This window comes from Siphateles boraxobius, unplaced genomic scaffold, assembly GCF_051911475.1.
Source record: "Siphateles boraxobius isolate OS27281-9 unplaced genomic scaffold, OSU_SipBor_1 19, whole genome shotgun sequence".
Lineage (NCBI taxonomy): Eukaryota > Metazoa > Chordata > Actinopteri > Cypriniformes > Leuciscidae > Siphateles > Siphateles boraxobius.
Genome location: NW_027508799.1, coordinates 25,407,928 through 25,432,826, shown reverse-complemented (window position 1 = coordinate 25,432,826; position 24,899 = coordinate 25,407,928). Strand labels below are relative to the sequence as shown.

Here is a 24,899-nt window from a genome sequence, read left to right as displayed (position 1 = left end):
AAAAAAAATCAAGTTGCAAGGGAATGTATTAAATCTCTCTTGAATTATTTTATTGACATCTTAATGTTAAAAAGGGATAGTATGGTTACCGGTGGTGAAATGTACATAGTAGAGGGAAGATTACCCCAACACTGTTTAAGCGCATAAGCAAATTGTGGACAGAGAAATGTTTAAGGGTGCAGTTATTACACCAGCAGAGTAATGTAACGAGACCATCAAACTTGAATAGTGCATGTTTTGCATTTGCAAATCCCTGGTCAAAAAAATCGCAGACCTCAATTTTGTTCATTAATAATCATAAAATAAAATAATATTCTGAGGCCAGGAATTGTATTAATCATTTAACATATTTGGATATAAAAATATCAGTATTCCAATCTTAATTTAACAAATATACATTGCTTGCACTATTAAATAATTATTCAGTTAGTCTACATGCTACCCAGTAATTTTGCTTTTGGGAATAATGCTTTTGCTATACAATGTACAAGGAAATATTACATGTTGCTTTCATTGTTCATATACCAGCAACACAACTGACACTCTACAACTGTAAAGACAACTTAAAACTCAAGTGAAAAAGTTTTGTTGTCCAGCTTCTTTAGGATCAGTCATGTTTATGTTCCAGGGCAACATAGGCATGCTTTCAGTCTCAAGTCTAAGAAATTATGCAGTTTTTGCCCTTGTGACCTTTCTTTTTCAGTTTGGGCCGTGATCCGAAAGGAGGTGTTAAAGCGGTCACGCGAGTTGGATAGTCCTCTGTATAATAATGAAAGCTTTGGGATCGGGGCTTAGGAATTGGCTGGCCAAGAAAGAACCCCTCCTCCTCAGACTCTGAAGATGAAGACGAGCATGTCGAACACCAGTCGTCGTCATCATCATCATCGCAAAAGTCTTGGAAGTGGTCTTTTCTGACCATGTCCTGCTGCGCAAAGTCTGATGGGGTTTGATGATAAGGGTGCTGACTGTGTGCTGCCTGATTTAGAAGAATACCATTCCTGGGTTCTGGTATGCTTGAGCCAATTACCTGAGGTACAACATGCAATTTACCCCGGTTTTTGGAAGGCAGGTGCAAGGCATTTTCTGAACGTGTTTTCCGGCCCTGTCTGCGTTTGTGATGATGTCTGTTAGCAGGACGTCTCTGTGTCTCCTCCTCCATGTGATATGTCCGTCTGTGGGTCCTCTCGCTCATTGGTGGTTGCCTTAAGCCTAGTCCACCATAATATCCTTTATCCATAACATCATCAGAGAACTTCACTTGCTGAGGTCTGGATTGGGTCTGAGATTGAGACTTGGTCCTTCTCAGCACTGGAAGTTGCAGTGGAGAGGGCAGTTCCTCTCCAAAATAAGGTGGAATTCTGTCCTCTTCTTCCCGGTCTTCTCTCCCTCCTAGTTCCAGTGTCTCATCACGGTCCAGCTCAGAGTTTAAACTCCTCAATGAATTAGCACTTCTGTGCAGCATTGAGGAGTTAAGTGTGCCCATGTTACTAATGTTATCACACTCTTCCATCTCGCTCATTTCTCTCTCCTGATCTTTCATGTTTTGGAGGGAGTAGATGGTCTGTCTGTCTTCTCTCTCTCCATCCACTGAAGCTCCTGCGAAATTAAAGATATGAGTAATTGATTAATTTAAGAATGGACAAGAAATGTATGAAGTGCATAGAGACTGTTTGAAGATGTGCCTACCTGTTATATTTGAGAGAGCTAGAGAATCCATAGAATTTCCAATGTTGTGTTCTGCCTTCCGGAGTTCACTTGTAATGCACTCCAGTGAGTCTTCATACCATTGCCTAGGCTCAGACCAGAATCCAGGCACTGCTCTCTGATCCATCTCCAGCTCTTGAATCTTTCTAGCACTAGCTGGCCCAGGGTGACTTCCATAGGCAGAGTCTCCAAGTCCATCCTGAGACTGGGCCCAATACATATCGGTGTGGTGCTTCTTACTTGACAAATTGTGGCTGCTGATCTTCATCTCTGGTTTGGTCCTGTTGGTCTCAGATTCTTTCATCATCCATGGCTCGGCTGGTCTGGTGTCCTCCATGTGGATGACACCACGGTCTCCAAATTTCAGGAGCAGCTGAGTCATATAGTCCTCATGCTCAGCCCAATCTTCCACACTGTCCTCAGGTGCTTCCTGTTCATCCCGGTCTCTCCAGTAGTTGTCGTCTGCCAAGTTGATTCTCTCCAACTGATTACACATAGTCTCAGTGTTGTGACCACAGAAACTGGAGGTCCTACAGTCTGTTGCCGAATAGAGTTTTGTCTGCTGGCACTGCTCTGTAGGGCGACTACTCTTGCCCATTCGTATGCTACGCCTAGATTCCCGTGATCTGGCGGACTGAAAGGCTGAATCCGAAGAGTCAGAAGCATGGACATCCTCACCTAGGCTACAGTCCTTAGAGCAGTAAATCCGGCCCTCTTTTGGAAGGAAGGGACAGCCCAGCAGGGAGGTTTTGCATTGGGCACAACAGAAGCATTTGTCGGTAGCATGCCAGTGTACACCCTCATATGTCATTTGAGCATGGTCGACACCTGCATAAAAGTAAATTTATAGAAGTGAGAAATGCTGTACTTTTTCAACCAGATATACATACAACAGAGGTGTCCAATCCTGCACCTGGAGGGCCATCTTCCTGCAGAGGTTGGCTCCAACTCTAATTAAACAAACTTAAACCAGCTAATCAAGGTCTTCAGAATTACTCAATACTTTCTACCACAGGGGTTCCCTAACGTTTCCAGTCCAGGACCCACCTATTCAAGTATAATCCATCTCAAAACCCACCGGAGGGGTAAAAGACTTATGGTACATTATCAAAAATTATAATAACCATTAAAATAGCAGCCTAATGTCTATGTTGAAATAATGAGAAGAATAACTGACTGGTTTCAGTCTGCTGCCTCAACTGATTTACACCGACATTAAAAAAATGTGGTGCACCAGAATATGACAGAAATCAAGTATTTAAGAAACAGAACATTTCTATACTAAAATTTACATTTTCATTTCTTCATTTACAGACATTGATTAAACCATCAAGCTTTTATTTTGCCTGAAAACTACAGGGAGCCCTTAAACTGTCATGTAACTTTGCAGCACTGGTCTTTCACACCTCAGACCTCAAAAGGACTCAAGAAATGGGCCTTTCGTGACATTTGAATTTCCATGTGTAATGCAGTCTCATGCAGAACACGACACAATTTAGCCAAGTGGCTTTGCGCAACCCACCTTTTCCCACTCTGCCCCCCACAAATGGGGGGGTAACCAATAGTTTGAAAACCCCTGTTCTGGCAGGTATGTTGGACTGGATTGGAGCTAAACTCTGCAGGAAGGTGCAGGAATGGACATTCCTGCCATACAAGTTCAGTTCTTACAGAGGTAACTCACCAATATTCTCCCCACAGGCCTCGCAGTACTCTGCATACAGTGACTCAAAGCATCCACAACAGAAAGGTCGACCATCCTTCATGATGTATCTCTGTCCTCCTAAAATAGTCTCGCACTCAAAGCAAGAGAAATGTTTCATGTGCCAGTGACGTCCCTCAGCTTCAGTACACTCATCAGCAAAGATTATCTGTGAAGAGAGAAAATTTAGAAATTCTTCTTGGCCAATTCTTTCTTTGTTGTATTGGCTCTTTAGAAAAGGATTTATATCCTCACCTCATCACAAGCTGAACACCGTGGCTTCAGAAGCTCTGCATGATGTCTACCACAATAGATTTTGCCATTGTGGTAGAAATAGATGAGGTCTACCATGAGTTCATGACAGGTGGAGCAAGTAAAGCATGCTGGGTGCCAGCACAGGCTGGGGCCTGCTCGTGAAGCAAACACTGCCATCTCTCCACCCTTGATGTTCTCTTTGCACTGCAATTCAAAGTAAGATTTTATGAGAATCAAGGGCTAGCATATGGCTGCTTTAGTCATACAAAGTCATCGTACATTGTATTGAATCTTACTCTTCATATTTCTTTCTTATTAAATTTTAATTAAAATGGACCCCCATATCTGTTGAAATCGACTTATAAAAAGACTCATGATCATGCATTTGGCCATGCTAGGTTGGTTTTTAGAAGTACTTTTGCCAAAGTATTCATTTCACAGCTGCTTCCAATTATTATTACATGGCCGTTGGCCTTGGAAACAGGGGTGTTGAGTGTCCCGCAAATTTTTTCAGAAACGGAAACAAGAGACCCGAGATTAGCACTGCTCTGCAATGTCGTGTGTGGCAATTTGTGGTGAAGAGATACATCTGTTTTTCTGAGGTATTATGATGCTAGACTTTTTTTGGTTTGTGTTTATAGTCTTCTCAACAGGAAACAACCCTCTGCACTGGCTCTCATGTGCTAACTCCAGCCCCTGAAGGAGATGGTATTCGGCCAAAGACTGTGTGTTGTAATACTCAACATGACATCATGACTTTGCGTAAACATACACGCCACTTTCAAGTCAAGTGGCGTGTTATCTATACGCATTTTTAGCTATCCGCGTGTATGTCCACGCCGAAACGAACCGTCATTTTCCGCGTGTATGTCTACGCCATTAAATGTCCGAGTGATTCCGCGTGTATGTGTACGCCGTTAAATGTCCGAGCGAAACGAGGCAAAATGTATATCTACATCTGGGGAGCAATATTTTTTTCCCTATGATGGTAGGGGAAGACTCATAAATGGTATTAACCCCAGTGACGGGTAGGTTTAAGGACGGGGTTGGGGTAGGTCATATATTTATATATACAGTGATGTAACGTTAAGTCAACGGCGTTGATAAACACGCTGAAAAGTGATTATGCGTGTTGATAGCACCCCAAAAATGGAAATACGAATTGGCGTGTCATACATACGCCATTTCATGAGATCAGTCTGTAATACTTAATCTTTTCCATGAATTTTCTCTATGCTTTGGTTGTCTTTAGGCCATAATTGGACCATATGCATGATTCCAAGTTGTCTGCTTTGCCATGACAAGTCAACATTTCTTCCAATGGAATGTAGCATGAAGCAGAAACTTCATTTTCATAACTGAATTAATGGTCACAGAAACAACTAGAGATCTTTCAAGTGTGGCAGTTAATCAAATGAACTTTAGAAGTTTGAATGTGGCCTCTTTTGTGCACTACCTTTAACTTGGATATTTGCATATTTGACTAGGATTTCTACAGATTGTGGGAAAAAGAGCTGGAACATTTATACATACATGCTCACAAATGTGCTGCAGGGCTCTGGGAAGCAGTTTTGGGGTTCCCCTCCCGAGTGCCTCTTTTTTCCTCTGAATGCTGAACATGTGGAGTTCTCGTCTCTCCTCATCACTGAGGGACTGGCAGTATCGGATCTGTGTTGAAGCAAAGGTATAAAAATGTTTTTGTTTATTTGCCTAAATGAAGAACAGATGAATAGCTGCAGTAAGTTTCATCAAAGGCTTGACGCCAAAGTTGTTTAAATTTTCCCACTTTTCTGGGGCTAAGTTGAAAAGTACACAAATCAAAGAGTTTACAACAGACTTGTGGAACTCATACAAAATGACAAAAGACAAACAATTTGCTCTGTTTGGCCCTGCAGGGGGTTAAACAATGATGCCACACGTGAAGAACTTTTTAGGTCTGAAACCCACAGTCATGCCAGGAATTTGCTAAAGTAAACAGTTCCAGGTCTTACAGCAAGCACCATAAAACATTTTATTGCTGCTAGTGTAAAGGAGAAAGATGTCCCTCTGTGATACATACCACTGAAACATCTTTATATGCAAACTCGAAAGGGATTTGTATGAACATTTATCTGCAAGATCATAAAGTCCTCTAGTAAAAACCGTTGTGTATTCTAGCAGCATAAATGTCTTCTGTCACTTTCATTGTTCTCTTTTTTTCCACATACCTCATTGTCATGTGGTGGCAGCTGATAGAGTAGTTGTCTGATCCTGTGTTTTTCTCCAGGACTGTTGACATATGGCACCTTCTCCTCTGGCAGGCAAGAAAAGTAGATCTGAACCTGATGGGGAAAGAAGGCACATGGAGAGTGAGAGGATTAGGGTTTGCTTTCAACAGCTGAAAGCTGAAATGAGACACCAGCCTCAATTGGTGCTACATCATTCAACCTGTCATACAGGCTTCTCCCGATTGTCTTCCCCAACAAGGGGGAAGTGGGTATATCATTGACTGGGACAAAGCGTTTAAACAGTGGTGTCTGTCAGTGGCGACCCTGAAGAATATTTATGGGGCAGTACGCCATTAAAGACACAAAGATAGATGTCTGCTGGAATGTTCCTTGTGTTTAAGTGTTACTATCTAGATGAAGGCAGATCTGTATTTCTGTAACAGTGGGGTTGGGTCTATATGGGATATGAGTGGGATTTGATATGGAGAGCTGTCATACAAATTGCCCTAAATTCTCTATAAACCTCGGGAACGTTTTTGCCTTCAAGTTACGTTTTTTTTTTTTTTTTTTAAAGCTCATTGCAGTGCCTTCCACAGAACTGGGGGAAGAGCTTTCATGAAGATGTCAGGCCTCCCACTTTATGTTTTGAAAAACGAGGAGAAGGTGGGTGTTAGAAAAACACATTCAACTTCACTGCAGACCTTCTTTCACTCTAGTCCTACCTCCACCCTCGTTGGTCCTGCGTGTGTTTGTGTATTTCCTTGTGTCAGGAAAGTGCCAGCTAGCCCCTCGGCACAGGCTCAGCTCTGTTTGCTTACTCCATACAGCAGGGCAAGAAAGTAGGTTATCTAAATGGCTGTTTTGTTGGGACTGATGCTTGAACCACACAAGTATAATATGGGTAGTTTAAGCCAACACACTGAGGAGCATACCTTTGACAGTGGTAATATGTTTGTAATGGAAAGACTTTACAATAGTTCTTTACAAAAGTTCTATATGGTAACTTGATCTAATTAAATAGATAACTTGGAATTACAATGACTAAAATGTTATTAGGTATATTTTTGAAAACAATACTTTTAATGCCAGACCATGGCAGTTGTTTGTTAAGCATTTGACCATAAAATACTTCATTTTGTTATTAAGAGACGCCTTTCTTGGGAAATTAAATGCCTGCAACAGTTTGTGCACCGCAGGAAAGATTCAAAGCAATTACAACATATTCTTGTTCCTCAACATGGCATTTCTTTTCTAAGAAAAATGCTTGACTTTTCAACATGTAAATATTTCTCTTCCTAATTTTCCTAGTACTCACATTAGTTTTCTGTATTTTTTTACTAGTTGTTCTGCCCAAAAATTTTCAGCTACTTTCAGCTGGCTCTGTGCTGCCCATCAAAACGCTGTCAGACAGATATACTGTAGGTCGCATGTGTGCTCAATATCAAGGTTGAGTGTCCAGTTTCCACTTAGTAAGCTTGCCAGACTTTGCACATGTCAAAGAATAGATTCATTAAGAGCTGTGGCTCCCTGCAAGGTCATGTGTAGCTTTGTCTCAGGATAGATGAAACACTGAGGATGCATGCACTGGCTAAGCCTCACATAAAAGTCAGAAAGGCAGAGACTGTTTCTTCCGGATTTTTTGGATGTCTGTAGATCATTAGAATTATAAACAATGTGATATGCTTTTTACTTGTAGTTATGGCTGCCTACCCTCAACTTTGATGAGAAATCTACACAAATAAGGAGACATGAGGCTCAAGGTTTACCTGCTCGGGTCGTAGTCCAGGAGGAACCCATGTATACTCCTCCAAAGCACATCCAGAGTCGTCATCAGAGGTTGAACTCCTCTGAAACCCAAGTGCCACTTTGGCTCCCCTTGAGTTCATGTCCGGAGCCCTAGTAATGGGCCAAATCCTTGATGTAGTTTCAAGACTCATCAGATGGGGGCACTGTTCAGATAATAAAAAGAGGTATTAGTTTTTAAATATTAAATTGGGTTATACCCAAAGTTTCCAGCTGCATCTGTTTCATGAAATATGCATTATCCTTTGTGGAAGAATGTTCTCAGAACATCTTAAAATGGATATGGTAAGCGACTTCCAGTGCTGCTACCCATCATGGGGTTTACTTTATCTATCTGGGCCTTCAGAGTTGCCAGATATTTAAAACTATGGGGAAGTTGTGCTTTGAAATGTCAGAGTATTGCCTTTCAGGCCAAGCCTTAAGCTTGCAGATAAGATGTCAATGTGTACATGAAGCAGGATTAAACACTCGTGGCTCTTTCTCCAGGCCTTCTTTATCTTGATGCTTAAGCACTTCAGAGTACTTTCTGTCAGATAAAATGCCTTTGGTCCCTAGGTGTTGAAAAGAACACTCCTACTTCAAATGTTTTGAATTGCAAATGAGTCCAATATAGTGTGTGAACGCCCTTGTTTGGGTTGAGGTTGGAGTTTGATGATCCCCCTCTCAGTTTGCCCCAAGTCACAGGGAAAGTCCTATGTACTCTTAGCCCATTATGTGGTAGATTACGGATGTTTTATCTTAGGTCTTCATTGTCCAGTATAAGTTTAGATGGTTTCTGGTCTTGGTCATGTTGTAAGATACCTGTTATTCTGCGTATTTATATGCTACGAAGCAAAGATAATAGATTTGCAATATGAAGATGCATCGATCGGGGTATCTTACAGATAACACTTTCCCGGTTCTCTTAATGTAAAATGTAATTTTGATTGCCTCAATCACAATCCAGCTCCCCTTCTATGACCCCAGTCAAATGCAAATTAACTTCTCACAATAGTGCCCATGCAGTAGCCTCTCACCACAATTATCACACCTGAATGGGAAAGAACGGTCAGATACGGATCATTCGAACTAAGCAACGAGTAAAAGAGTAGACTAGGTTTTTATGATTGTATATTTGTGTTTGTGTGTGATTAAATTTATATACATCAAACCCTTGGAACTTTCTCTGCCAGCTTTCTTAACAAAAGTCTTGCAGTGTAGGAAATGCCTGCTGTGGCTTCCAGGGCCAACATACACAAGCACTCACGTTACACCTTGTCACTCTCTGGCACCAACACAATGTGTGTCTTTGTCGCAAAAACAGAACGTTCTACCCTGCTCTGTTTTCAAAGAAACATGCATAGGAGGAAAATACATTTGAAGAGAGGTCCTTTTTAAAACGTCACAACGGTAGAGAAATATAAACACACTCCAGATTTACGCCACTTATCTGACGGGTACCTCAGACAGGGGAGTGAGCGCTGACCGGGTTTTACCATGTCAAATATGAAATACTTATAAAAAAAAACAAAGACTGGTGTTAGGATTAACTGAGGTTTGGATTACAACAATTCCACCTGAGGCTAAGATTCAACAAACCTGGCTTCACATTGCCTCTGTTGTCAGGTCTGGGATATAACATTTTCTGTAATGCAAATGTCCAGTAAGCTAAGTGAGTCTGACATTCTACATGCATCGATTTCGCTAAGCATTGATGCATGCAGTGTAGAGACCACAGATAGAACTGAATGAAACCTCTAGTACTTGCTAAATTAATTAATCACATTAATCTGACTACAGTTGAACTCTGTGTAAAGTGAAAGCAGCAAAAAACAAGGATGTGTAACATGTATTTAATCATAGTGCAATAAAAATTTAATGTATTTAAATATTCAAGTAAGCTTTGTTTCATGTATTCTTGGCCACCAAGCTTAATACTAATGTGGCTCAATTATACCTGCATGTAATCTTACTTACCGAATGGAAAATATCCCCCAATACTAAGTTTTATGCATGATCAATTAAATTTTTTTTTTACTGATTTTTAATCTTTTACATTTGGACATTTTGTTAAATCCTTTCCCTTAAGTTCAGCAAATTTAAAAGAAAATGGAACTTAATGAGCATCTGCAGTATTAAAAAGGCTTCCTAGTAACTCCACGTTGATGATAATGTAAAAAAAAAAAAAGAAAGAAAAATCATCCCAAATTTCCCTGAATTTTACAGTTCCGACTAGCTACCTATGAATTATTTAATTTCAGAGATGTCCACCCAAATGAATCTTAACATCAGGTGTAAATGGGGCCTGATATATTCCAAGTGCACTTGTCATCCTCTTTCACATCCCATTTTTTGATACATTTTTTTTATTCTCAGCTCCCTTATGCCAAAACTGCATATGATCATAACATGTTATTTTAACTGCTGGTTTCTGTCTGACATCAAATACTTATCACCCAATCAGTCTGATTGCGTGACTGTCTGCACTGCAAAGTCTAGAGTTCCATATTTACAGTGTGAGACTAGTTTAGACTTAATCACGTTTCGAGAAGCATCTTACCTGTGCGTAATGCATCCTGCAGGAAAAGCCTCCAATTAGTGCAAGTTGCAGAGGAACAGTCTAACAAGCATGTCTACAACGATATCGGGTAAATTCCCCTGAAGATTTACAGTTTGGATAGAATTCAGTTGTGTCCTGAACACGTTGAAATGAATGTATCGATGTGTGTGCCAAGTAGCATGTCTCCTTGTAGTCAAAGCCAACCCCGGGACAGCCCCCTTCACATTTAAGCCCTCCTCCTATACTTTAAACTGAAATCCACCCCCATCCCCAAACAACCTTCATCCACATTCCTGCTGTAAGAGAGCTGTCCACATCCCAAAACAAACTCTTTTCAATCCACAGAGCCATTTGTTTTGTCCCTAAACATTCAAAGTCAAGTACATCCAGGATGATTTCATTCTGCATTGAATGTTGCATCAAGTGCTTGTTGTTTTCCACCAATGGCCAAGAGTTCCTGTTATTTTAGCTACATTTGGCATGTCAAGGAAGAATGGAGTGTGCTCAGGAAATATGTTAACCTCACAGAATCAGAGATTGGAATGGCATAATGAATTATATAACATTACTGTACTTCTCAGTATCTGCATTTCTAAAAAGTAAGCATTTGTTACAATAATGTATGCATTTGTGTCCAAAATTGAGGCGTTCACCAATCACATCGTTCACACCTGAATGGCTATCTTTCTTCTGTAGAACACAAAAGAAGATATTTTGAAGAATATTTTTGTCCTTACAGTGAAAGTAACAGGGTCCAACACAACATTAGACCCCATTTACTTACAAAAAACATTTTTCAAATTATAACTTTTTTGTGTGTTCTGAAGAAGAAAGTAAGTCATAAAGGTTTGGAATGACATAAGGATGAGTAAATGATCAAATAATTTCAATTTTAGTGTGACCAGTTCTGACCAATTTAGTATTTTGTAAGTAATAAATATTGTTCCCACTTTATATTAAGTGGCTTTAAGTACTTTGTACTTGCACTGAAAAATAAGTACAGTGTACTTATTGTGTTGATGTTGTATTGTAAAACACTTGTGCTGCTATTGAGGTGTGATACGGGTAAGGTTAGGGTCAGGTTTGTTGGTATGGGTTGGTTTAAGGTTGGGTTAAGATGTAAGGAAAGGGTCAACAGTGTAATTATAAACGTAGTTACATAAATTAATTACAGCTATAATTACATGCAGGTATTTCAAAATATAAATACAATGTAAAAACATGTATGTACACAATAAGTCCATTGTATCAAATTATTAATTTCAATGGTAGTACATAGTACTTAAACCCACTTAATATAAAGTGGGACTTTTGTGTTTGATTCACTAAAAAGAACTGACTCAGGGTCATTCCTTAGGGAATCAGACTACACTGGTTGCTCTGTATTTAGTTAATTCACTAAAAATAATCAATTCAAAATAATTTGTTCTCATATTAGACATAAGCGGTAAATGCTTGTGAGTCACTTCTCACAAATTCTAAGGCATTTCCATAAGCTCAATATCCCCCTCCTCTTCATTCCTTCAGACTGAGTTCAGTGTGTTGACAGTGACTATGGCCATCTCTCACCTCCACACTTCAGTTGAATACAATGACCTTATTGTGTTGATTCCTTTCCAATTCTGGAATCTCACAAAGGAAAAACCACTGAGAAGCCATCTTCTCTCAGTAAGCTTTAAGAATAATGTCTAACAAGTATAATCAATAAGTTTTAGGGTTGTATTTATTCTCACAATGCTAACATCTAACCATTTTAAGGATTGCAGCATATTGCCCCAATATGCCACTGTGGATAAGCATCTTGTGATAAATGTGCTGTTTTTGCTTACAAAACACAAAAGCTGGACCCTCTTCACATGCATCTCTGTTTGGTCATAGCTACTTCATCACGATCCAGTTGAAATGCCACATTAAGCCTGTGTGAAATTGCTAGACTGAACAATTGCCAAATCGTCCCAGTTAAATTTCAAGTCACCGTGAAGAACTTGAGTTTGAGCGTCTTCCAAATCTGAGAGGTCGTTTTAGACAGCAAGATAAGACAGCAATGAGAGAACAAACAAACCAAGATGGATTCCTCTTTGGTTTTTGGCAGAAACTATGAAGAACCACTTACCTATCAAGATAACCTTTGTTATAAACCCTTTTCCCTGCTTAAGATGTTTATCAGGAACACCATTGAAATGGCAGAAAATGTCATGGCGATTCTTAGCAAAAGTGAAATATAAAACCCGGTGAAGAACTGGGTAATAAGAACCTTGTTTATCTAAAGAAATGACACATTACTGAGACTGTTTGTCCAGATGTAGACAGAAATAAACCACAATTAGCAGACAATGAATGTTCCCATCATTTCCTGGAGCAGGTTCTTCAATGTGTTTGTATGTGAACGGTGGGAGAGCACAACCCTTCCTGCTTCAGTTGCAGTCTATTACCCGAAAACCCTGCACAGTTACCTCTGTGCTATCTTAAAGGAAAGGGAAGCTACTTGCGAAACACCTAATGTTCACATCCTCCTCTTCCTATTGTAAAATGGCCCGACCATCCCCTGGCAAGCCATTATAAGCGATAACGCATATTTCACCTCATTGCCACACCAATTGACAAGTGTTTAAGAATGGATGCTGCCCTGCTACATTCACATGTCAGTGCTACCTAACTAATGATGCTTTTTTCAGTAACCCCTGACCCCTGCACACACCCTGCTCCCTCTGCTCATCTCTCCAAGTCTTTAGATTCGCTCTTTCCTTCCCATGTTAATGACAAGGCATCAAACTAATGGAACATGGCACAATTGCTCACACACAGCTGCTCCAATTATTGCAAAACCAACATTTGTAAGCAAATAAGGTCATGTTTGTATAAAAATAAAGTGTTGAATGACAAGCTAGGGTTTTTGGATTAAACAATAATCTCTTTTCTCTGCATTCAGGCTTTGATCAATCATTTTTGATAACCTGTTTTTTGTTTTTGTTTTGTTTGTTTTTTATCGCTGCCTCTGTAGGATGGTGATTGCACTATTGATTTGATAATGACTGAATCAGAGTGTCTCACGGCGTATGTGTTTTAATTCACACTGTCAGGACAACACATGAGAGTGTTTCTGATGTAGGACAGTTTACACCCGACAACTGTAGTCAGTCTTTCGAATGCCACTTCTTTAGATCAGTCATTTTAATTTGAGTAACACTGAAGATTACGGAGGAGGAAGCAATGATGCATTGAATGCTCTTTCAGGGCAAAGCTGCGAATTGACTCAGACTCGCTCTGACATATTGTCCCTGTCTGAGCATTTTTGCCATGTAATTGCATTATGGCGAACAGAAATGTAGTCAGTTGTGTAAAATTATGATTTTAAGATCAAGCGGATGCCTCTGCCAAATGATTAATTTAGCAATGGGATGAACACCTACTAACATCTGTTTTTAAACATTTAGGCTGAACGTCACACACTGTCATTACTATTCATTATGCAAGTCGCCCCTAACATGGTTTGTGCACTGAATCGCTGACAGAAAGTAAAGGAGAAAAGATGTGAGCAACAAATAAGAAAGTTTGACTTCAGCCAAAAATATACATTTTTATACTAATAGTTTTTTCAACGATTATTATTTTAGTTTGCATACCCTTTTGGTAGCACTTTACTTAAAGTCCTTATGTACAATGCATTATAAAAGTATTCATAATGTATGTTATAATGCATTGCCTATATCTTTTTCATAAAGTTAAAATGCATTATAATATTTGCTGTTTCTGAAATTGTTTTTGTCATCTGTTTTAATGCATTATAGGTGTGTTCAATGATCAGATAAGAATTATAATATATTATAACTGTGGTTATAATTATTCGTGAGGCCATACAAAGCATTATAAGGTGCATTACAAGACATAATTACTGCCTTAAAAATACTTTTTTTAAAGCAGTATACGTAAAGGCTTTAAGTAAAGCGTTACCAGTTTTTTTTTTACCAAGATTTTCCATAATTTCAATATTATTTTAAAAAGATTGATAGTAAGAAAATGTGGAACGTTTTTATGCCTTCCAATGGTACCTCGTATCAGTTCAACTATGGCATAGGTATTTAAAACCACATTCAGGTCATTTCTGCACTCCGTCTCTGTGCACGTTGAAACTAGAGGGATGAGACTCCAAAACTAGGTATAAATGTACTTCCTCGACAAACTTGTGTGCTATTTAGGTGGTCTAAAACATTGCAAAAACCTGGCAGTAAGACAGGTTAAAATCATTTACAAAAGAATCAGCAAAACTGTTCTCAGATAATCAGTAAAATAGTCACAAAACTTAATCCAAAGCATCTCCATTTCAAACGTTCATTGATATCTCCAATGACTGTCCACCATTTTCTACACAGTGCAGATCAACAAGCATTTACTTTCCCTCCAATCACAAAGCCCTAATTCACACCCATTATCAGCCCATTCACATTTAGCACACTGAACTAACTCCTGAAGTCTGAATTTGAATTGACTTGATTCACACCTTTAAACAGCTTTACAGACATTGAAGTCAGATTAAAGTGATACAAGTCTCACCATTGCTGCCAGTCAAAGCCCCACATCCATCAGCAATGCTTTAGCAAGTGCTTTTCTCACTGCTTTGTTAATTTTCTGAGTCACGGAAGAGTAAAAAGACACAAGCTGGTGTGAGATATAGGGCCATAAAAGTAAACGGCAAACTTATGTGTGCCAAAACTTTATAGCACGGCAATGAATATTTGCAAGACACCTTCACGGGGTTGTGAAGCCTAATAAAAGGCGAAAGTCGTGTTCCTGAATAGATTGCAAGGGAAAAGAAGGTCCGTTAAGAAATGCATTAGCTGGCATTACAGACACGCTGTAATGTGTAGAGACACATTGTGCGAAAAAGAGCTTCTTTTTTTTAAAGGACTTCACACAAGCTTATTTAAAACCTTTAGAAATCAGCCACCATTTCAATCAATTAACAAGTACATAAAGGTCTCAGAAAAAACAACAACATTGCCTTCTAATGCTAATCCCATGGGGATTTATAGCGTATTGTTACATAAGCCAGTATTGATAGTTCTCATGCCGTAGTACAGTAAAAACAACATTATTCAAGACGATTGCCACACAAATTATATGTATTGCACTAGACTGAAAAGAACGAGTCCCCTGGGCTAAAAAGATAGATTGTGTCCTCTTGTGGATGAATGAATATGTCCATTCAGTTTGGAAATCCTGACCTGAACCTGTGTTGACTGTAAAATACTGTAATTAAGACTTTAAAATACTGTAATTGCATTTAGGTGTGACTGCATTATAAAAGTATACAGTATAATGTGGAGAAGATTATAGTAATGATGATATATGCAGAGCGTGTCTGGCTTCTCATCTACAGGGATCCAGCTGCGTGTGTGCATGCATTTAGTTCATAATGGACCTCGTTTTATAACTGGCCTCTGCGCCCTATCCTGCCTGCCTAATTTGATATTGTTAACTGATACATTCCACTTTAAAAAAGGAGAGGTCACGCTAACCTCTCCAGACACAGGTGGGCTTACCTGCAGAAGATATACACATTAGTTCAACAATGACATAAAAGGCATGCACAAAACCAGCTATTTTGTTTTTGTTGTTTGCTACAATAATACCCAGGTCTCATTTAACACACAAAAAACAGTTTGCTTTGAAGTTATATAAGAAATTATATTTTTTCCATTTAGATAGTTTAGCTTATTTTTAAGATTATAAAGATTTTTTGCCTCGTGACATTATGTGGATATAAGAAAAGATAAAAAAGTTATTGCCATAAATTTTTAAGTACAATCAACTTGGATGTTTGTCATTTCAACCTAAATTACATTAAACTGACTTAAAAATGTGTTGAATCTTGAATAACTCATTAACTTATTTCAACGAGTTAAAGCAATGTAAAAACGTCATAACTTATTGATCATATAATTTTTTACAGTGTAAGGTTCACACAGGGAGATTGAGGGGAATGTGATCGAGAAGTGACACGTGAAAGAAATATAAGACAGAATCAAATCGACTGCATAGATAAGGCGCACATGCAATGCCCACCAGGGCTTGTGTCTGACAGCCAGCAATTTTTAATTTGTACATGTATAATATGTTGTACATATGTGCATTCATTACTACTAATGAGAAGACATTTTAAAAGTCCTGTAATCACAAAATCCTGTATAATTAGAGGTGGTCTGAAAAATGTCTTGAGGGCCTCATGTAGAGAGCTGAAGACCACCCAGCCCAAACACTACCCTCCTCAAACTCGACTGGGCTTCCACTGAGCGCAACGGCCCCTTACCTCTACATCTCCTAATTACAATCATTTGCCTCATACCAAACCAACACAGAACATCTGCTCCTAATGCTGCTGACTGTGATTATTAAAGAGAATTTACTCCCAGGTCGACACACAGAGGAAGCGCAACAGACAGGAATCACAAGGAGAGGTATAAGTCCGTGCGATTTGTTTTTATTAGTGAGGATACACTGCAACATGTTGAAGCAATGAGCCTGATATGTTTTGCTAGTTCATTAGTCTGTTTTTCCTGGCTCAGGATCCTGGCATGCCGTTTAACCAGGTGCTGATGAAGAGATCATTGACTTAATGTGGTTGACGAACCTCACAGTCTTACGTCAGTTTACACTTATGTGGCTGTAACAAAAACAGCGAAGCACATCTAGCTAATGTTTGGAGATTTGCAGGCTCTGCCTCTAAGTAAACAGCTTTTGTTAATGAGTTTTAATGAAACTTCAGTCACTCAATCTTTTGGCTAGTCACCTATAATACAAAATAATATTACTTCACGAATCGCAACGATTAGCTGTAGTCTTGTTTTACAGTTATAATAACAGCCATATTTTTAATAGAATGGTACGACCTCACAATTAAAGGAGCCAATGTTTGTTTTACGCTTGAATGTGTTAGTTTGACAAACCTGAAAAATGCTCATTTTTGCAAGTTTTGTGCTGAAGAAGTGCATTTTATGAAATGATTATTATCAGATTGTAATGTCTGATTTGAAATGTGTTATTAAACACATACAGTTTTAAAGATGTTGGTCTTTACTCAAATAGATAAGAGCTGTACTTGCATAAATTGGAAGTAGGGACATTTCCAAGATGACTGCTGAGTGAACTGACTTTGAATTCAGTCAAGCTGTGACTATAATTTTTAAACAAATGCATAGCTTTTGCTGTAGACTTTGACTGTGTAGCATTTTATTTTATTTATTATTATGCCATTTTTCACCTAGAATGGCTTAAAGTTGGCTTCAAAATTTTAATCAAAATGTCATAACTGGATGTTGGTGAACTGACAGACTTTTGACACATGGAGGACTTCTCCAATCATTTTGTCGACTTAAAACCTGCCTTTTTCTTACAATGTACTCCAAGCTTACATTTCGATCCGCCTCCATCTAATTTCACAGCGTGATGCCATATAGAAGAATGGTTCCCCAAAGAACCTTTCAATGAACAGTTCTTAAAATTATATTTTGTCTAGTATGAATGAACAACATTTTGAAAGAAGAACCCGTTTCCAACTATAAAGAGACTTTTGTGGAATGAAAAGATTTGATAAATGTTAAAGGTTATTCATGGAACCATAGATGCCAGTTAAGGACCTTTATTTTAAGAGTGTATGGAGGAAAAGATATGTCACTACTTCAGTTCATGACATTAAATCTCAAATGGCATTTGTGGCCCAAAAATCCTAAATTGAACCAAGCGTATCCATTATGTTCATCTGCTGAAGTTAGCAAGCCTATTTTTGGCACATAGTGTTAATAAGAGATAGTAAGCGATATGGGGACGTAGCGGAGGCCACCTACACACCACTTTGAGAGTGCGAAACACAGACCTTAGTCATTCTGATGATAAATTGTGCAACTGTGAATGTTATCTTGCATCATCCCCATTTGGAAGGTAATTACTCCTCTCTCAGCAGGGAAATGCAAGCCAGAAAACCGAAGAGGGGAGAATGCAACAGTAATGACACTAGACCCCCAGGGCAGGTTGATTGTTTTGGCTTAAAACACACATACGCTGTTATACAATCCAGTCTGTTTCACATAATCCATCAACTGGTAGTAACATGACAAGCCTGGTGCTAATCAACCTACTTTTTGACAAACAAGACTGTACTTTACTTTCACTGCAAGGCTATTTATACCTGTTAGAATAGGGGTGGTTTGGGGTGGTGGTGATGATATGTAATTCAACACTATAGGATGATATAGTAATCCTCACATAATGCCTGTCTGTGTCAGGGGCCCCTCTGACAAAATAATGCTATTCTGTTCCTTAAACCTAGGCTGAAGCTTTACTTCCTCCATAGCCTAATCTTTTTTGTAGGCATGTAGTTATTGTAAAGAGATACGCCACATCTTTGGTGCTGCAAAGACACTGATATCATAATTTGTTCTACTTTGGCTTGTATATTGTCATCTTATTTATGATATGTTGTGAGATCTGTTTAAATTAATCTGCAGAGAGAGAGAGAGAGAAATACATTTCAGCTCATTAGGCATTGAAGATATGGGTCATGGGAGTGCGATGCATAATGATCTTCATCAATTCTCTCTGAGGAGCAACAAGTGTTATTGAAAGGTAAAGCCCTCTGTCTCCAAACAGATGTCAGTGGCCCTTTGGGGTATTCTGGGTTTCTCAGCGAAGTAAACTGCACACATGCGCACACATATATAAGTTACAGTATGAATTTCAGCAGCTTCATGGCATGAAAACCATGAAGCAGAAAGGATGAGACTCCAAAACAAGCCTTTGCATGTTGCATTTCACAGCTGAATGCGTTTAGATAATTAATTTTGTCCTGACGTTTTTCTTTTCATAGAAAAGCAAACGGTCTGGTTTCCGGGATTCATTCATAGCACACAGGATGATTCTTTACAACTTGTTACTTATGCTAGCTATTAAACCCCTTCACCTTTACTAGCCAAACAAGCTCACAATAAAATCTCTGTTTGGTTGCAGTGTGCTGGAAAGCCCCAAGCATTCATTAGTAAACCACAGAAAATTTATGAGCATGTCTTCCATCCCACGCTATGAGGAACAAAACATTACAGTATCTCAACGTTGAAATGTCTATCTTTTGTTTTTGATCTTCAAATACTTATAGGTGTGTCGGTGCATATTAAGTAAGTTGTTCAAACACTTTTTGTTTCTCTACACCTTTTGACCAAATTCCTTGATTTTTCCAATTAGTACTCAAAATTGCTTCCACTTATTAGATAATGGTTTTAATTATTTGTTTTTAAATTCAAAACGCTATGCAATATGAAATGATAGGATGGAAAGTAATGGCAAATGTTGCAGTCAAATTTGAATTCATGTCACCCATGTTTGCACCATCGCTGAATGTATCGGAGCACATAGCCATGGCTCTGATAGAATATTGCACCTATTTTATTTTACTATCCAAGAGACATCAAATGTGAAATAAGATGCAGGTCCCAGGCACTCAAAAAATGGATAAGGAGGAGAAGGAGAAGGTAAAAAAGCCTTTATTTAAATATGGCTTATTTCATAATAAAAAAGCCAACATGTTTCGACCCACAAATGGTCTTCTTCAGGGCAAAGTAACATACGACATCAAATGTGCATGAGAGAGAAGGAAAGGTAAAAAAAGAAGTTTACTTGTACTTACAAAGGCATATCCTGATTGAATCAGCATTGGCTTTTTAAGGCCTGGAAATGTGACCATTCACATGAGAGTAATCAGAGGAGGAATTAAGCGGGAAATCCAATTGCGCACACACCACAAAATCTGCATTTGAAATATCACACCTGCTCTTGTAGTTGTGATGTAAATGTGTATTAAATCACAATGCAAATCAGTTATCATGCCGGCAGAAGTATTGATCTATGCTACTTCTTAATCCAAACAACTGTAATTCAGGCAACATGCCGCCTTTCAGCTGCCAGGATCATCTCCTCAGTAGTTGAGATGCCCTTATCTCCATGCTGTCAGAAGCGTCCGGCTGCTGAACGTCTGCCGTACATGTTTACCTTGTCTCATCCTCACACTCTGATTATAAGGCAGCTGCCGGCAGCCGTCTGTCTGACTGAACCAAATCATTACCTGCCTTTAATCTCCTGCTCTGATACGGCTTGTCGTGGGTAATTACTGCGGTGCCAAATCAACTTGCTCTCACTTGCATTTACAAAAAACTAAACAAGAAGGAAGAAAAATAATCAAATAAATTACACTGATCCCTTAGCTTTGCAAAAGATTGACTCGTTCTTACCTCATACTATAGCTCAATTTTTGTCTCTTCCGTCGTGTATTCTTTCAAGTTGGATTGTGGTGATATGACGTTTTAATATAGACCCACTGTTCCCCAACACGTGGATGTGATACATGAAGAACCCGTGAATATGATGTGGTTTCATGAGTTAGCCAAGGCCAGACATTTGTGTTTCATTTTCAGGCAATGAATATATAGAAACAACTCAAGCATCTCCCACAGTGAGCCAGACAAGTGCGTTGACCTACAAGATCAGTCATGGCGGGTAATTTCCATTTTCTCAGTTTTTATGCGCTCAGCCTCACATGTGATCAACTTTCCGTAGCTTTCAATAGGGTTTGTGCTGTTTGCTACACTACTGTTCAATAGTTTGGGGTTTGTGACGTTTTTTTATTAATTTGTTTAAAGATGTCTTTTAAGGCTACATTTATTTGATCAAAAATACAATAAAAACTAATCTTGTGAAATATTATTGCAATTTAAAATAACTGTTTTAATATATTTTAAAATCTGAGAAGCCATTACTTATCCTTCAGAAATCATAAATATGCTGATTTGCTGCTCAAGAAACATCAATGCTGAAAACAGTTGTGATGCTGTTTTCAGGATTCTTTGATGAATGGAAAGAATAGAGTTGAATTAGAGTAGACTTTTACATTGTAACAAAATAATTATTTCAATTTTGATTGATTAAAAGTTGAAAAAAAAATTAAAAAAAGAAAGAAAAAGAAAAACCTTTACTGACCCCAAACTTTTGATCGGTAGTAGCCTATATATAATAGAAAACAATTAGCCTATGTCAGAGTCATGACTTGGCAATGAGCACCATGTCCTCCTACTTTTTGAGCTGTGGTGCTCCAAGTTTAAATTTGGCTTGCGTGATTTGCTGATCATTTCCCACTCTCTTTGTTTACTGTCGATATGATTAAACTGGCACCAAAGACCAAAATGGCATAATTAAGTATAAATCAAACAGCTACTATCATTGACTTGCATTGCTTTAGACTATTTGGCTTCACTGCGATGTTGTTCTCGTTGCTATCTGAGGAAATATCTGTTGTCTAAAGTTGCTAGTTTAAATACCAGCTGGCCTGTATCAGGACCTGACTGTTTGACTCTTTCAGCTCAACTAAAGAGAAGCTTGTCCCTGTCCCCCTCTCCATGCTTGGCAGCATGCACAGGCCGGGCAACAGAAGAGATAGAAAGCTGCCAAATGTGTTTGAGGTGTGGGGTGATTTGCATAGGTGAGCACACGTCAGGGCCTCCCAGCATAAACAGGGCACTGTGACCCTCCTCTGCTCACCACTAGTAAATCAACACAGATTCATATACAAGCACTCCTCAGAGCATATCCTGTGGGCTGGGATATGGGGTTAGAATCGTTCCTTCTGTCGTTAGTATAGCTACACTCACACACACAGACTTGTTCTCACACAAATATCCCTCTATTTCACATACTAGACAAATTTATTTATCATATAAGATCCAAACACGGCTCTAGCTTAACTAACCCAAACCCTAAAAGTTTAAATAATGCTGCTTTTGTTCTGTTTATTTCCAAAACATGCAATTTTACAAATATTTACCAAGATTTTTCTATCTTTAACCACATAGAAATTCACATATCCACTCACTGTCTAAATTGTTTATGGCTTTTTCTTAATACAATCCTGATTTCTTGTACTGGTTTTGACAACACTTCAAACACATCTGAGAGATATTTAGACCAACCCGAGGACACACTACATCACTCTCTAGTATGTCAGCTGAATCAGAGCTTCACATGTGGTCGTAATGGTTCATCAATTAACCGAGTCTTTACATAACAAACTCAGATCCCTGTTCGGTGCCACATTTGGAAATCTGCCACTTCCACTCAAGTCACCTGAGAAGCCCCAGGGGTCTAGTTAACTGGTTTGTCATTCACTCCCAGATGGAGTCTCTTTTAAAATACCAGGCATTGCTTTAAAAAGACCGAATTTGGGCATTATACTTACTGTTATGTGAGTTATACTAACTGTTATGACAGTTTTTGTTTTGTTTTGTTTTTTACGTGTGACAAAAATGTAGGCTACTTTCATAATTCATTTTCGTTGATGCAATGCTGTCATTCTGCCTATATCACTCCATGCAGCATGAGGGGGATTAGCCTAAATTAGTTTTTATTTTCGGGTTAAAAATTACTACAGGATAAAATATATCTGGGGTACATTATGATTTATGAAATAGATATGAAATGTGCAACGGTTTTTGAGCAACGGTTTCTACGACATCGTCACTCAGGCCAAATCTGCACGAGCAGAGCAACCGCTAGGGGACACCAGCACCCAATCTAGGCCTACAGCAAACTCGCTCACGTTCAAAAAATAAGTTAAAGACGGTTAATTATGGGGGTTAATAGTATATTTTATGAAAATAATGCTCTTAGAAAACGTGTAGTAAAACTATGTGCGTCATTCAGGCAAATTCCCGCTCAAACAAATCTTTCAACAGAGAACCGTGAAGGTAAAGTCTCTTTTGCCTTATATGGAAATGGTCCCCAACTAGTATGTAACAACTAAAAGCATTCTTTTCTTTTTACTATGGAAAAGGTGAGTCTCTGGGTCATGGATTCGTGAGCTACATGTCAGGAGACAAACGGCACTCTGATTGACAGGAAAGAGAGACACTTTAATGCCGGCAGTGACCGGAGTGACAAGGAACAGCTGAGTGTGTAACACACATCTGGAGACCCGCAGGGCTTCACACATCCATGCTGTAACCATCCGGGCGTCTTTACGCACTTGTTGGTAGGTAAAGTGATGTGTTACCACAGTTTAAGTTGTGTTACACGCATCCGTGTACTGAGTTCCTTCTCACATAATTGCAATTAACGTTGACGTTACATCCAGAATTATTTAATTGTGTTCATTCAGTCAGACATGCGTTTTTTAAAACATCCATGGGTCAGTGGCTAATTGGTTCCCTTTAACGTTAATTATTGTGTTAGACTATTGTGTTAGGCTATTAGGCTATTAAATAGGCTACATTTTTACATAATGCATACAAAAATGTTTTCAATTTCTGATTTCTGAATGAAAATGTCTTGGCGGTTTACTGTCCGGAGACTTGGAAAGTATGTTGGCATGTTTTTTTGCCTATTATTATTATTTATTTATTTTTTAAAGTGAAGCAACTTTGGTTTGCCAGACAATATTAATACTTTAAAAACAAAGTCAGGTCAGTGTAAACCAACATGCAGAAAGTCTATTTGTATTAGTGTGGGGAAAATAAACATAAAACAGAGCGGCCACTAGATCCCCATAATTGTGTGTAAATGTCAAATTGTTATTTTAAATATATAATTTAGTTATAAACGCTTTTTAAAAACCAACATGAATAAAACGATTACATTTTTGAAGAACCAAACTTAAATATTTATCATTTTCATCATATCTTTTTATTTTTCACTGACCCACACACGCACACAAAGTTCGTATGGCTATTAGTTCACGCCTTAGTTCCCATTTATTCCCTTGCATACGCATCTGAAAAAAGATTGTTTCTGATTTGTCCGTGTTTTTGCACGTTATAATACTAGAAATCGATATTTACGACCCCGTAACATTTAAAACAAAACAAATCAACCTATTTTAATAGCATACGGAATGCACAAGCATACTTACGGGGACGAAATGTGCTGATTTATTCCGTTGCTGTTAGAAAATATTCACAACTGGTGTCATTTGCTCGAGTCCAGATGACAGAAAGTAAACAGCGGTCTTTGTAGAGGACGTGGAGCTGTTCAGTATCCAAATAGCGCAAACCAACGGGTCAGCATAGTGGAGACGCAGAAAGCGAGTTTGAATCCCAGCTGCGATGAGTAAACATGCAGTATGCAGTCAGTTAAAGAGCCAGTGTGTTCAGTGCGCTGAAATGACATGAGCGATACTCTGCGCTGATTGGCTGAGACGCGCGGCACCAACCAATCCCTCCACACACTCACATTCTTGCTTCTCCTCTCTCACTTACCGTGGGGTCCAAAATAAATTAAAAATCATCGGACGAATGAATGCGCAAAAGCGCACATTGATTGGTGCGATAGAGGAGAAATCCGTAGGCCTATATTAACCCGTTCACATCTAATTATGTTCTAGGGACACTAAAATATGCTTTATTTGTTCTATAAATAGGCTACAGCCATAAATGATCATAAATAAATCTTTTTGACAATATTTTAATAGTTGTTTCTAAAGTCCATTTATACAATACACTTTAGTTTTTAACAGTATCAACACCTAGATCATTTTAGGTATTTTAAGAAAAATGACAAGAGCTGGAATTAAACATTGATTTCGCTTTAAACATTTCTATAGGTTCACTTTGCTTTAACAATTGTGCAATCATACAGTTCTTGATGTTTTGTATTGTTATTCCAT

General features: G+C 38.6%; 1 protein-coding gene across 2 annotated transcripts; it reads right to left on the bottom strand.

Moving 5' to 3' along the window:
* Positions 1–24: 24 nt before the first annotated feature.
* On the bottom strand, positions 25–24,414 carry prickle1b (prickle homolog 1b). Of its 2 annotated transcripts, none has more exons than XM_077234532.1 (8): positions 24,147–24,414; positions 7,632–7,814; positions 5,866–5,979; positions 5,192–5,326; positions 3,659–3,862; positions 3,386–3,572; positions 1,687–2,532; positions 25–1,596 (listed from the first exon to the last, which is right to left on the bottom strand). In XM_077234532.1, the coding sequence occupies exons 2-8, from the start codon at positions 7,800–7,802 to the stop codon at positions 659–661; spliced, it is 2,595 nt and encodes an 864-aa protein (XP_077090647.1). In that variant the 5' UTR covers positions 7,803–7,814; positions 24,147–24,414; the 3' UTR covers positions 25–658. The 2 variants fall into 2 exon arrangements, with proteins under 2 accessions (XP_077090647.1, XP_077090646.1); XM_077234531.1 differs by lacking the exon at positions 24,147–24,414 and adding an exon at positions 10,208–10,944.
* Positions 24,415–24,899: the final 485 nt, after the last annotated feature.